The sequence below is a fragment of the Rutilus rutilus genome (genome assembly GCF_951802725.1).
Source record: "Rutilus rutilus genome assembly, chromosome: 17".
Lineage (NCBI taxonomy): Eukaryota > Metazoa > Chordata > Actinopteri > Cypriniformes > Leuciscidae > Rutilus > Rutilus rutilus.
In genome coordinates this window covers 34,187,490-34,201,203 of record NC_140230.1, presented here as the reverse complement: position 1 = coordinate 34,201,203, position 13,714 = coordinate 34,187,490, and the positions used below count along the sequence as shown (strand labels likewise).

General features: G+C 39.2%; 1 protein-coding gene across 1 annotated transcript in view; it reads left to right on the top strand.

Annotated features, from left to right (window-relative positions):
* The window catches only part of slc9a1a (solute carrier family 9 member A1a), a 51,053-nt gene that overhangs the window by 24,225 nt on the left and 13,114 nt on the right, over nucleotides 1–13,714 (top strand). The window contains exons 3-5 of the mRNA XM_084385305.1: nucleotides 5,145–5,395; nucleotides 9,764–9,981; nucleotides 11,750–11,952. Coding sequence (XP_084241431.1) covers nucleotides 5,145–5,395; nucleotides 9,764–9,981; nucleotides 11,750–11,952 — 672 coding nt within the window. The remainder of the gene's footprint in view (nucleotides 1–5,144; nucleotides 5,396–9,763; nucleotides 9,982–11,749; nucleotides 11,953–13,714) is intronic.

Sequence of the window (13,714 nt, the reverse complement as noted above, 5' to 3'; positions counted from 1 at the left end):
GTGTTTAGCGTTGGTTTTTTAAGCAGTGGAGTGACCCGAGCCTGCTTGAATGCTGTAGGGAAGGTGCCAGTATGGAGGGATGAGTTGATGATGTGTGTGAGTGCTGGTAGAAGTGTGGGAGAGATGGCTTGTAGAAGATGTGAGGGGATGGGGTCTAGAGGGCAGGTGGTAGGGTGACTGGAGAGGAGAAGTGTAGATACTTCTTCCTCTGTTAGCGGCGAAAAGGAGGACAGAGGGGTATTGGCTGTGGAAGGGGTCGGTCTGGGTTCCTGTGTGTGTGGAGCTGAGAATTGACTGCTGATAGTTGTTGTTTTGTTGGTGAAGAAGTTTGCAAAATCATCGGCAGTTAAGGAGGAGGAGGGTGGTGGTGGAGGTGGACAGAGGAGTGAGTTGAATGTCTTGAAGAGTAGTCGTGCGTTGGAGGAGCTGTTGATCTTGTTGTGGAAATATGAAGATTTTGCAGCATGAACATCAGCAGAAAAGGACGAGAGGAGAGATTTATACATACTCAGGTCAGATGAGTCTTTTGATTTGCGCCATTTCCTCTCCGCTGCCCTGAGTTCGGTCCGGTGTTCACGAAGAACCTCAGATAGCCAGGGGTTAGAAGGAGTAGCGCGTGCTGGCCTGGAGGAGAGAGGGCAGATTTTGTCTAGAGTAGAGGTTAGTGTGGAGCATAGGGTATCCGTTGCAGTATTCACATCGAGAGATGAGAATTGTGAGGGTGGGGGAAGAGAAGATGACACGGCAGAGGAGAGATGGGAGGGGGAAAGTGAGCGTAGGTTTCGCCTGAGGGTGACTGGTGGTGGGGTTGGTGGCGCAGGGGTAGCGAGTTGTAGACTGAAGGTGATGAGGAAATGATCTGAAACATGGAGAGGCCTCACCAGAATGTTGTCTGTGATGCAGTTGCGTGTGTAAACCAGGTCCAGTTGGTTGCCTGATTTGTGAGTACCTGTGGTGATGTGTCGTTTGAGATCGAAGGAGGCTAGTAGAGAGGTGAAGTCTGTTGCATGTGGTTTATTACTACAATATGGATCTTACTGGGAGTTGTAAGTGTGATAGCATGATATTCAAATGAATTGTTGTTGCATAGAGAAGAGAGCGCTGAGTATTTCCAATTGTTGGAAACGAGAAGCCCTGTCCCGCCACCCCTCCCAGACTGGCGAGGGGAGTGAGAAAAGGAGAAATTGCTAGAGAGAGCAGCGGGGGTTGCTGAGTCTTCAGGACGAATCCAGGTCTCAGTCAAGCCCAGGATACTGAGAGTAGAATGAGATGCAAAGGCTGGAATGAAGTCAGCTTTGTTGACTGCTGACTGACAATTCCATAGACCCACGGAAAGAGAGAGAGGAGTGTGTGAGGATGAGAGAATGGGACGCAGATTAGCAGTATCGCGCTGCCTTGTGCGCGTGGTGAAAGGGCGTTGTCGAACGATAACAGGAATGTGTTGAAAACACATGCTGATTCGGGAGAAAGATAAGATAAGAAGTGGAAAGGGAAAAGGCGAATTTTAAGTGCCTTTCTGGTGTCCCTGCTCGGTGGAGTCGCGCAGGTAGAGTCGATGGTCTTTACCCGAGTCGGTCTTCACACGAGGAGGCTGAACACGAGAGCTGAACGCTTCCGCTGACGCTTCCGCGACAGCGCGCAAAATACACAGATATACAGAAAAATGCTTTCACCGCTTGAGTGAGTACAGCTGGTTCGGTCTTGCAATTAAGTGGATAACGCGATAATGGGCCAACTTTCGCTTTGAAAGTGCTAGGAGCAGAGGCTTGACTACAAAGCAACGCTGACAATAACAAGAGAGCAGAGTATTCCAGAAAAACACACAGTTGCGCGTTCCAGTCGAGCCTCTTGTTGCTCGCTTGTCCTACGGGAGTGAACTGAATCTCGTCTATTTAAAGGTATTCTAACAGATGCTGGTTCGGTCTTGCAATTAAGTGGATAACGCGATAATGGGCCAACTTTCGCTTTGAAAGTGCTTGACTACAAAGCAACGCTGACAATAACAAGAGAGCAGAGTATTCCAGAAAAACACACAGTTGCGCGTTCCAGTCGAGCCTCTTGTTGCTCGCTTGTCCTGTATTTACGCTTCAAAATTCATAAAGTTGTGTTCATTTGTGCATTGCACAAAAAAGCTTTTCTTACTTATTCTTACTTACTTTTTTGTCTTGTTTCCAGTCCAAATATCAAAAAGATTCTTAAATCAAGATGCATTTACTAAAGTAGTAAAATGCCATAAGACATTGTCTTGTTTTCTGGGGAAATAAATCAAAATTAAGTGAGAAAATAAAGTGTGTTTGTGCTTAAAACAAGCAAAATTATCTGTCCTTGGGGTAAGAAAAATAACCTTATTTCTGTTTGAATTAAGATTATTTTTCTCACTCCATTGACAGATAATTTTGCTTGATTTAAGCAAAAACTCACTTCATTTTGATTAATTCCCCTGGAAAACAAGACATAATATCTAATTTTACTTGTCTAGTAAATGCATCTTGATTTAAGAATGTTTAGATATTTGGACTGGAAACCAGACAAAAATGCGAAGTAAGAAAAGCATTTTTTTTGCAGTGTGAAGATGAACGATTAACAAAACAACACTTCTGCAATTCTACAATAATCCAAAAGCCAATGGAAATAACCTATTAGGGTTTTGTCGAGGGAACCAGGGTGATGCTAACTTCCGGGTTTGCCTACAAAAATACGCCATCCCTGCACCAATCAGGCACCCTCCTATCAGCTATTGTAAATGCATATCGGTCAGCCACTGGATGATATATGAGATCGTTCCAGTCCTTCACTGTCTGTGAGAATCCACTGCACACTTGTTCACTCTCACAGCTCAATTTATCAGGTGATCGAGCGCTTTTGAGAAGGCATCTTGTTTCCATTAACTCAACTGTTTTTCCTCAACGATTTGACCTCATACTTTGAATGAGCTTCTGTCTCAAGTGGTCTATTGAACAAATGACACTTTTGGCGATTGTCCAGTTCTTCACATCTCAGCTGGGAAGCGGTTAACCAATGTTTATTGAGTTTATTGAAAGAATGTTTACTGATACTATTGAATGTATTTCATAAGGAGTCTGATGCTGTGTAGCTCAGTTAATAAATACTAAATGTGGATGTTTGCAGATATTCTTATGTTACGCAAGACGCCTGTACAATCACGGCAAAAGTACTAAACTAACTGGCAACTATCGTACTGACTAACAGCTATCTAACTAACTAAATGGGAGCACTTTACCATAAGGTCAATAAATAGTTAAATGAATCGTTAGTTAAACTAACATTTAAAGGGATCATGAACTGGCTTTTAAAAATATATATATATTGTTGTCTGAGGTCAACTTATGACGTTCGCTTGGTTTTTACATTCAAAAACATTAAAATGAATAAGTAATAGGCTATTTTCTACCCTGGCTTTTAGCCTAGCTCCTGAAACGCTTGGTTTTTATGGGCTGTGCCGCATTGAAGACTTGGAAGTAAAATGCTATGATTGGATAACAGTTTTGCATATTCTAATGAGTTTCACGTAATGCGCGAATCGGTGGGCGGGGCTAAACAGGCATTGTTGAAGTAGGCGTTGATCTTCTTCTGCGGAGGCGGGGTTTGATACCCTTTGACGTCAGAGATCCCCACTTTCAAAAACCTGTCGTTCGCTGTGCCTGGTGTCAATAAAAGCTTTTATTGGACTAACAAGGAATTTTTCAGTTCTGAAACTTACAAAAGCTCAAGGAAAATTTGATTTCTCACTTCATCACCCCTTTAACACTGAGCAATACATTTATTACGCACAGGCGCCGGCAAGATCACTCGCATTTAACTTAAAATACTAAAGTCATTTTTTGGTCATACAGATAAGAGTAATGCAAACTGTAAAGGGTCTACTTTTATTTCTGTAAACTCACAATAACAACAAAATGTTGTAAAATAATGAAAACAATCAGGATGCGCTTTCTCCCGTCCCGGTCTCAGTGAACCGAATCTCAGCGTATACTTGCCTCACAGACATTAGAAATATATCTATAGAAAGCTTGAAATGTCTACTTTTAAATGAACCAGTTCAAATGGAAAATAAATATTTTCAGATTATGTAATCCGTATGAAACGTGCACATTACTGCGGAGATGACGAGTCAGTATCGTCGACTTAATCTCTGCAGCCGAAAACACTATTAAAATGTTTTGACAGTCTCTTATTCATAATCATTACGTTTGCCGGTGCGCTGTGGCAAGCTTTATGCGTGCGTTTGAGCGCTGATTAGGCTATGTATTATATACAGGGTTCCCACGGGTCCTTGAAATCCTTGAAAGTTTGTGAATCTGAAGAAAAAAAACAATTCAAGGCCCTGGAAAGTTTTTGGAAATAAACATAAATATATACGGGTCCTTGAAAGTGCTTGAATTTATTTTCTGCAAGAAGTTTTCTGGGAAAAAATCCATATTATTTCCTCTGGTCCGCTAATGTGTTATTTCGTGGCCTATGCATACTAGCTTGCTTGTTTTACGTTAGTTACACGCATTTGCCCAAATATTTTATTTAATGTAATGTTTAATTGCTTTGCTTTAAGATAATGTAAACCCATGAGGCAAGAAAAACTTAAAAGCATATTCATATACAAAACTTCTGGTTACATGAGCCTAAGCTCCTTTAAAAAGAAATCCATGCAAAAGTTAATATCAGATCATTTTAGAATACAGTATAGGATGTACCGAATATGAATATGGATAGAATAGAATATTGGTCATATGCCAATGAATAGAATATTGGTCATATGGCAAAAAAAAAAAAAAATAGTTGTGTTTGACACATGAAAACTGTATCAATGCATCTTACAAGGAAACACCAATGAGTTTTTGAGTCCTTGAATTAAGTCCCCAAATTAAGTCCTTGAATTTGAGGGTATTGGACCTGAAGTTAACTAAGGTGTGGGAACCCTGTATATAGGCAATTAAAGACTCATTATTATGATTTATGGCTTATTAAGATAAACACCTGATTAGTCGACTAATCGCTTAAATGAACGACTACTTGTCGACTAGAAAGATCTTTAGTCGAGGGCAGCTCTACTACACTCACTCACCTGTGGTTCTGATGAATTGTGTTCATTTCTGATGCACACTTCCTGTTGTTGTTGTTCTCTGTAGGTGCTGTATCATCTCTTTGAGGAGTACCACAGTGTAGGTACGATCACTGTCACCGATGTGTTCCTGGGTGTCGTGTGTTTCCTGGTGGTGTCGTTGGGTGGCATCGTGGTGGGCGCCATCTACGGCCTCCTGGCGGCCTTCACGTCACGGTTCACCTCGCACACCCGTGTCATCGAGCCCCTGTTTGTCTTCGTCTACAGCTACATGGCTTACCTGTCCGCGGAGGTGTTCCATCTGTCCGGCATCATGGCGTAAGAGACCACTAACTGTCTTCTGTAGAGCTGCTTTATTGTTGAATTGAGTTTTTCACAATTGATTAACTAACTTGAATCAACACTGTTAAAAATTGAGCTGAATAATGACTAGGGATGCACTGATAGGATTTTACCGCTGTTTCGCTTACTTATTTGAACTTTTATCGTTAAAATTGATTACCAGATAAAGATTAGCAAAGCTAATAGATTAGCGAAGTTCAAAAACGCATGCATTGAGGTATACAAGCTGGTTTATTGCTGTATCATCAAAACGTGGATCCATTTAACATTCAGCAGCCCAACATTATAAGAGAGGCGCAAAGTAAGAAAAATAAAACAAAACATGACAACGTCATTCGGAAGTTATTTTTGCTATCAAACTATATATGCTGACAATTATTTGTAAAAACATTTTGGCAAGTGTTTTATTATCTTAACCAGAAAAAAACATTGTATGGAACAGACAAACAACTACATACAGCTATAAATGATACATATAAAACTTAGTGCCTAACTAATAAATGATCGGATTGTTATATCGGCCTTTTCATGCTATATCTGAAATGCCAATGGTTTAAATTGATCAAAAATCAGCCTATAAATATCAGTGGCTGATACACCATAAATACAGCTGAATTCATGATATAAGTGAAGAATTTAGCAAAATTAATACATTTATTTTCCTTTTTATTACTGTGAAGTTATTATTTGCGGGAAAATGACAAAGACATTTTTATTTGAAATAACATGTACAGATTATTCATGCATAATGCATCAGGGATATGCATTCATTTTAATATTTAAGGTTGATTTAAGCGTTTAATTTCTTTAATATTTCAATTTAGTTATGAGCGTCGGGTGCCTTTTGCAGGAGACTGAATTGCACGAGCTTTTTCTGTTTCTGACTAAATGATAAAATCAATAAGCAGGGCCAGATGAAACGGGTCAGAACTTGTATTTCTCCAATTTGAAAGCATCCAGTGATTTAACAGCTTGTCGCTGACACTTGATGTATAGTCTAAAGGCGTTTGGATTCAGACACTATGTCTTCAAGGCTCGTAAGTAAAAGGCTGTCAGAGCTCGGTCAATACTCCGGTGCTGAAGACGGCTCTCGGTTATTATGACCTGGTGGATGATAAAAAGAGTCTGAGGCTCTGACAGGCCTGGAAACAGAGCAGTAATTCACAATGTGTCTCAAGGTTATCAAAACCGTTCCACCTATTACAACAAAACAATTTAAAATGGATAGTTTTGACTGGGGCTGGGCAGTATAGTTATTAATTATTTAACTGTTAACATAAAAACTGACAATAAAGTCATTTATAATATTATTAAAAAAACTGTTTCATATTAAATGCTGATCTTTTGAACTTTTCACAAAAATATTAAGCTGCACATCTTTTTCAACATTGATAATAATTGTTTCTTGAGCAGCAAATCAGCCTATTGGAATGATCTCTGAAGGATCATGTGACACTGAAGACTGGAGTAATGATGCTGAAAGTCAGCTTTGCATCACAGACTTCTCAAATTTTCCGTTCTTGGCAAAAAAGTACTTGTGTGCTGTTGCCTCTCATTTGTGTTTAATGATCTATTACTCATCTGCCTTGAACAAGATTTTGGTGTTTCGGGCACAGCTTCGAAGTGGTTTAAAACCTATTACACTGACCGTTCTCAGTTTATTTCCATGGGTGGTTTCAGGTCTGAGATTAGCTCTGTTTTCACTGGTGTTCCCCAGGGCTCAGTCTTGGGCCCTCTGCTCTTTAGTATTTATTTGTCACTACTTGGTCATTTGTTGCGATCGCTCGGCCTCCATTATCACTTTTATGCTGATGATACGCCGATTTATATACTCTTTAAATCTAGTGAACACCCTGACGTTGGTTTTCTCTCCGGCTGTATTTCTAAGCTAAAAACATGGATGAGTAATCATTTCTCAGTGTTCTGAGTTATGGAACGCCCTTTTAGCTTTGTAAAATAAAGTTTATTATTATTATGGATTTATGCATTTGCTTTGACATGACTAAAAAGGGTACTTTTCACCCCTTGTTTAAAAATGAAAATCAAAAATCAATGTCATTAAAAAAACAAAAAAAAAACATGAGGCATACAAGACATGAGGACACCACATAGCCTTGAATGGCGTATTGCTCGTATTAAAAAGCACATTTCTTTTGTTTTTGAGCTGTGTAATATCCTATTATGCAAAAAATTACTCCTAAATGCACGCCTCAGTGCGGTCACAGGAAGTGTTGTCACAGAGTTTCCCTTTTAAAAGAGGAACAAATGGCAGAGGAGGAGGAGCCGCCTCACTAGCACAGGACTTAAAATGATCAAACTGATAATGTGACCCCAACCAGGGGTCAGGTCACATGATCCGGTTCACTTTAACTAACGTATCATAGCAGGTCATACATTTAGCAGGTGGTGATAGTCAGCCATTGAATCACACCTCCATAATAATGTAGTTTTCATATACACTTTCATATAAAACTGACTGAGTCAGTTCAGCTAATTTTAAGTTGTCATGACCTGTCGGTTGCCTGTAGGTGCAATTTTGATTCTCACATGTCAAGCTAAATTTGGGTATTTGAGATGTTCACTTTCAAGGACGTATGCTAATGTATTTTGATGAATTATTGAAAATTATGCAAATTGCTGGTTGGGAGAGAATTTCAAGGTTCAACTGCCTATAGGACTGGGCGATAAACTGGAATTATGACAGAAATATGACTATTATACAGTAAAATGTACTTCAAAGTAGTAGTAGTAATAATAATAAGAATAATAATACAATGTATTAAAACATTCTATTTTATTATTATTATTTATATTATTATTAATATAATATATTAAAACATTATATTGTATTATCATCATCATTATTATTATTATCATTATTATTTTAAGGAATATAATACAATCCAAATATTTTTTCCATGTTTTAATTTATACCGTAAAGTTATGCAACAATTTATTTGACAAAAATGTAAAATGCAATGTTTTGTTGTAAATTAATTCTTATTGTTGTTATTTCCAATTGATGACATTTTAAAAGATTGGTTAAATTGCTAATTAAGTGATTTAATTGTAGGTTTTATGAATTTATTAGGGTTAGGGTTAGAAACACAACATTTCTGAACATTTAAAAAATTTCTAATTTGAGGCCCTAAAATAAAAAGTAGCTCACTCTGTTTACTTGTAAACAAACAAGTTATATTTACCGTAAAACTTCAAATAATAGCCGAGTCCCAAATAGACGCCTGTCTCTTTTAAACGCCTGGTGTGACGACAGGTTTGGGTAAATAAAGGCCGGTCTCAAATAGAGGCCTGGTCTGTTTTTTAGTATCGGGTTGTACATGATATTCTAAAACCAGTCAGATCGTCTGTTCTATGTTTTGATTAGATTTCACGTGACAGACGCAACCGTTCATGAACGACTCATCACTATTCGCGTGTCACTATTACACTATCATCACTATATTGTGTGTGTGTGTGTGAGGGAGAAAGAGGAGATAATATATTTCATTAACTTCGGGATGTTATCCTTAGGTATGTGGCCTGACTAGCTTCAACGAGGATCACCTTATCCATTGTTTCAAAGAGGGAGAGCCGTGCGCATCTGGGCGGGAGCTGTTAGTGCAAGCAAGGCAGGCAGAGTTAGCGGAGGCCGGAGAGGGAGAAGTGGAGGAGAGCGACGTGGAGGAGGAATTCGCCAATTAACTTGTAATTGAGGATCGCGGGGATGATGATAGTGATGAATAGAGTAATTTTCTATCACATGATTGCAGTTGTTTTACAGGGTAGCCTTCATTCTTTCTTGTTGATGTGTTTCGGGCAACAAGTTCATATGCTCGATGGATTTTAGTGGTAACTTGTGTTCTGCCCATTGATGTCACATCGTTTCGTTTTTTATGTTTTTTTTATGCTGCCAATAGCCAAAGACATTTCTTACATTAAATTATTTGTTACACACATTCGAATTACTTATAAATAAAACATAATAAAATGTGATAACCTCCTACTGTCATGCTTGAATATCTCAACACTAAATTAAAGGCCTGTCTCTTATAGACGCCTGTCTCAAATACAAGCCGGTGCAGTTCGGCGATTTGGGTAAATAGAAGCCCGGGCTATTATTTGAAGTTTTACGGTACATTCATTCTCAAGGATGCATTTCATTCCCCATTAATGGTATGAAATGAATATTGTGATAAATATCAAAACTGAATGAAATGGGGAAAAAATAGTGTGATCATCTTTTTGGCCACATCGCCCAGCACGAACTAGCTGTCCAAAATGCCTTTCAAGCTGTGCTGGTTTAACCGATCCGATCAGTAACTTTGGCGAATCTTCTGTTTCCAGGCTAATCGCATGTGGTGCCGTCACGCGTCCCTACGTGGAGGCCAACATATCCCATAAATCCCACACCACCATCAAGTACTTCTTGAAGATGTGGAGCAGCGTGAGCGACACGCTCATCTTTATCTTCTTGGGAGTGTCGACAGTGGCCGGGCCGCACCACTGGAACTGGACCTTCGTCATCATGACTGTCATTCTCTCACTGGTGGCTCGTGTTCTGGGTGAGTAAAGGGACCACAGTTAGCGTCAGGGCTTGACATGAACTTTTTTGCTCTCGAGCCACTATGGCTAGAGGTTTTCCAAAGTTACTAGACACTCAGCATTTTCACTGGTCACAATTTTGACATCGATACCATGGGGGGAAACTGCCGTATATATGCCATATAGCAGGCATATTAGGCTGCTGTCACTTTAAGACCTGTCGCATGGATCCATTATTCTGTTACACATGCGTTTTAGATAAGGAATAAGAAATCAATTTAGGTCTGAGAGGCGGCTTTAAGTGCGTACACTTTAGGTGTGAGTATAAAATCTGCAGGAATGAGTCAAATTATGCGCAATACGCTAGCCTGGCAAGCCAGACCTACATCAAGATGTTAGGTCTGGAAACTCACCATAGACACGCTCAATCCGAGGGGCGGGATAAACGGCTGTCTTTCAAATTCCCTCTGCACGCAATAGGACAGCGCTACAACCAACCAGAGCGTTTTCCCAGCAGCTGAGCTAACGTTAGATGATAGATTCAACTTTTGCCATATCTGACAGGCAAAAAAAAAAGCATTTCTAAACAAACGTGTCGTAAATACTTCACCTTTGGCTTATAGTCAGAAGTTACGCTGTTTGCGTAGATCACGGAGCACGCAGTGACAACCGCGCCCACTACGGTCACATATTATGACGGTCACAGAATCTGGTGTAACACCGGCAAAACTACGAACACATCTTCCTTTTTAAAGAATGACTTAAGTGCCGTTCTTTGCTCTTTTCTCAAAGAAAAACTTAACTCCAAGTCCTCCAGAGTCGCTGCCAAAGCTGATTCGAAAGACTGTTCGCCAGCAGCCATTCTTTGTTTTCAAGCCAGGGAACCGTCACATCTCTGTCGTCATTATGTTAAGCCCGCCCCGCCTACTCTATACGCGTTGTGATTGGCCTGACCCAATTTGGGTTTTTGCAGCTAGAAGGTCTATTGAGAGTGTCTAGAGCCACCTGGCTGCAAAATACATTTTGCTGCCGCTAGGGTGCGTCTAGATTTCTAGGCTAGCAATACGCGCAATCCCTGGGTGAAATTCAAGCCCTGTAACAGCAACAATATTCATGCGGAGCAAATGAAACGAGTGCGTTAGGAGAGGCGGGTTTTTGTGAGAGATTAGAGAGAGTAAGAACAGCTGTTATTCTGTATCTATTCTGCCGGAAAATCAGTATTGGAAGTGTTAAAGATATTTCAGTATCAAAAAATCTATATTTTTGACAACAAAACATAGCGCTTAGTTTATTATTTCAGATGCCTTTTTAAAAGACTACAATTGAAAAATGTATAAGCTATATACATTTCAACCCGCTAAAGTGGTTAGTAGGAGTGTCTGCGTTACACACCACTGCTGAAATCCACCTGCATTCGGTGTGTTGGTGTGTGTTAATGTCAAGCCCTGGTTAGCGTGACCTGAAATGGATTTAACAGCAATTATTCACTAGATTTCACCATATAGGGTAACTTACAGCTGATATGTAGTATGTCTTACACCAGTATCTGGGGTGTGCTTGTGATTGTGTGTTTGCGTCACGGGTTCAGTGAAGGTCCATCGTATTTAAGTAGTTCTGGACTAATTTTAATAAACTCCTTTGATTTTAATTAATGTTATTACCACTTTCCTAATTATTACTGTTTGCCTAATTAAAGAAACAGTTCTGTATTTGATTTATGCCCTAAGGATGTGAATGTTGGCACACTTTTTAGTGCTTGTTTAATGAAATGTTTTGCTTCATTCATAGGTGTAATCGGCTTGACCTTCGTGATCAACAAGTTCCGTATTGTGAAACTCACCAATAAGGACCAGTTTATTGTAGCTTACGGTGGACTGAGAGGAGCGATCGCCTTCTCCCTGGTCTACCTCCTCGACTGTAAACAGTTCCCCAAGAGAAACATGTTCCTCACTGCCATCATCACTGTCATCTTCTTCACTGTATTTGTGCAGGTCAGTGTCCAGCAGTACGAACTCTGCTCTTCTTCCAGTACATAAAGCATATTGGTATGTTTTTGATATGGCTCACACAGCATCAGCACACATTATTTATATATATATACTTATATGCATATATACATATATACATGCATACATACACTCATACATACATACATACATACATACACACACATACACACATACATATATACACGCATACATACATACATGCATATATACACGCATACATACATACATGCATGCATACATACATACACGCATGCATACACACACATACACACATACTTATATACACGCATACATACATACACGCATGCATACACACACATACACACATACATATATACACACATAAATACATACATACATATATACATGCATACATACATACATACATGCATACATACATACATGCATACACACACACATACACACATACATATATACACGCATACATACATACATACATACATACATACATACACACATATATATATATATATATATATATATATATATATATATATATATATTATACACGCATAAATACATACATACATATATACACGCATACATACATATATACACGCATACATATATACATGCATACATGCATACATACATACACGCATGCATACATATATACACGCATACATATATACACGCATACATGCATACACGCATATATACATGCATACACACACACACACACACACACACACACGCACACACATATATATATATATATATATATATATAACACAAAAAGGCAATGGACAGAAAAATGTATGTAATATTGTGAGACGATGAATGATTACATCTACAGAATCCTAAATCCTAAATTTGACTGATTAGGCACAAATTTGTGCAATTCTGCGGAATGAATTTGAAAATGGTAATCAATGAAATTCTGTGAAATGGATAGAATGATTATCTTAACGGTAAATATTTAACGTAAATGAGTGTACTATGTTTTTTGGTAGCAAAATGATGAATGTTTGAATTAGTTAAAATATATATATACATTGAATATGTGGAATTTTATTTTATTTAAGAACTTCTTCATGCAGACCTGTCCTGTCCGTTGGTTAACACACAGACGAAATTGACTTGTTTATTGAACAGCCTTTCGCTCCGTTGGGTTTTATTGGGCGGTGGATTATCGAGCGGTCTCGTATCTTTATTTGCTTTTTGCGGTTTCACCACTTTTCCTCCTCAGCTGACGCTCTTAGGGAGCTTCGGGAGCCCTGATGGCCTGAGATATGCATGAGCTGCTGAAAATGGCAGTGGTGAAAGTAACCCTCTTCCTTTATGTTTTGAATGATTCATATCGTAACACAAGTCTTTCTGCTGTAGTGGAAGCAGTGCTGTGAAAGAGCGGGACCGGCGTAGACTCTGTGTACAGCACACGTGTGTGTGTGTGGTAGATTTGCTGATAGGGGCTGATGTATTGGAGTTGTTTTAGTGTATCTTGAATGTTTTAGTATCAATGCATCATCATGGTTAAAAAGCGAACGGCTTCACAGCTCTAATCTTCTGTTGAGTGTTTGTGTGATACAGTAAATCCCTTACGTTTTAATGCGTCACCAAGAGACAGAGCCGGGTGTTTGGTTTCTCTGTACCAATGGTGATTTACTTGGGAGAATTCTTGGAAGGTTTCAGGAAGTTTCTCTCCTTTGTTGAGGCTCCTGGAAGAATGTTTCTAGTCTTTGTTCTGGTGTTGAAATCAAGTGGTATCAGGTTTAGAAGGTGT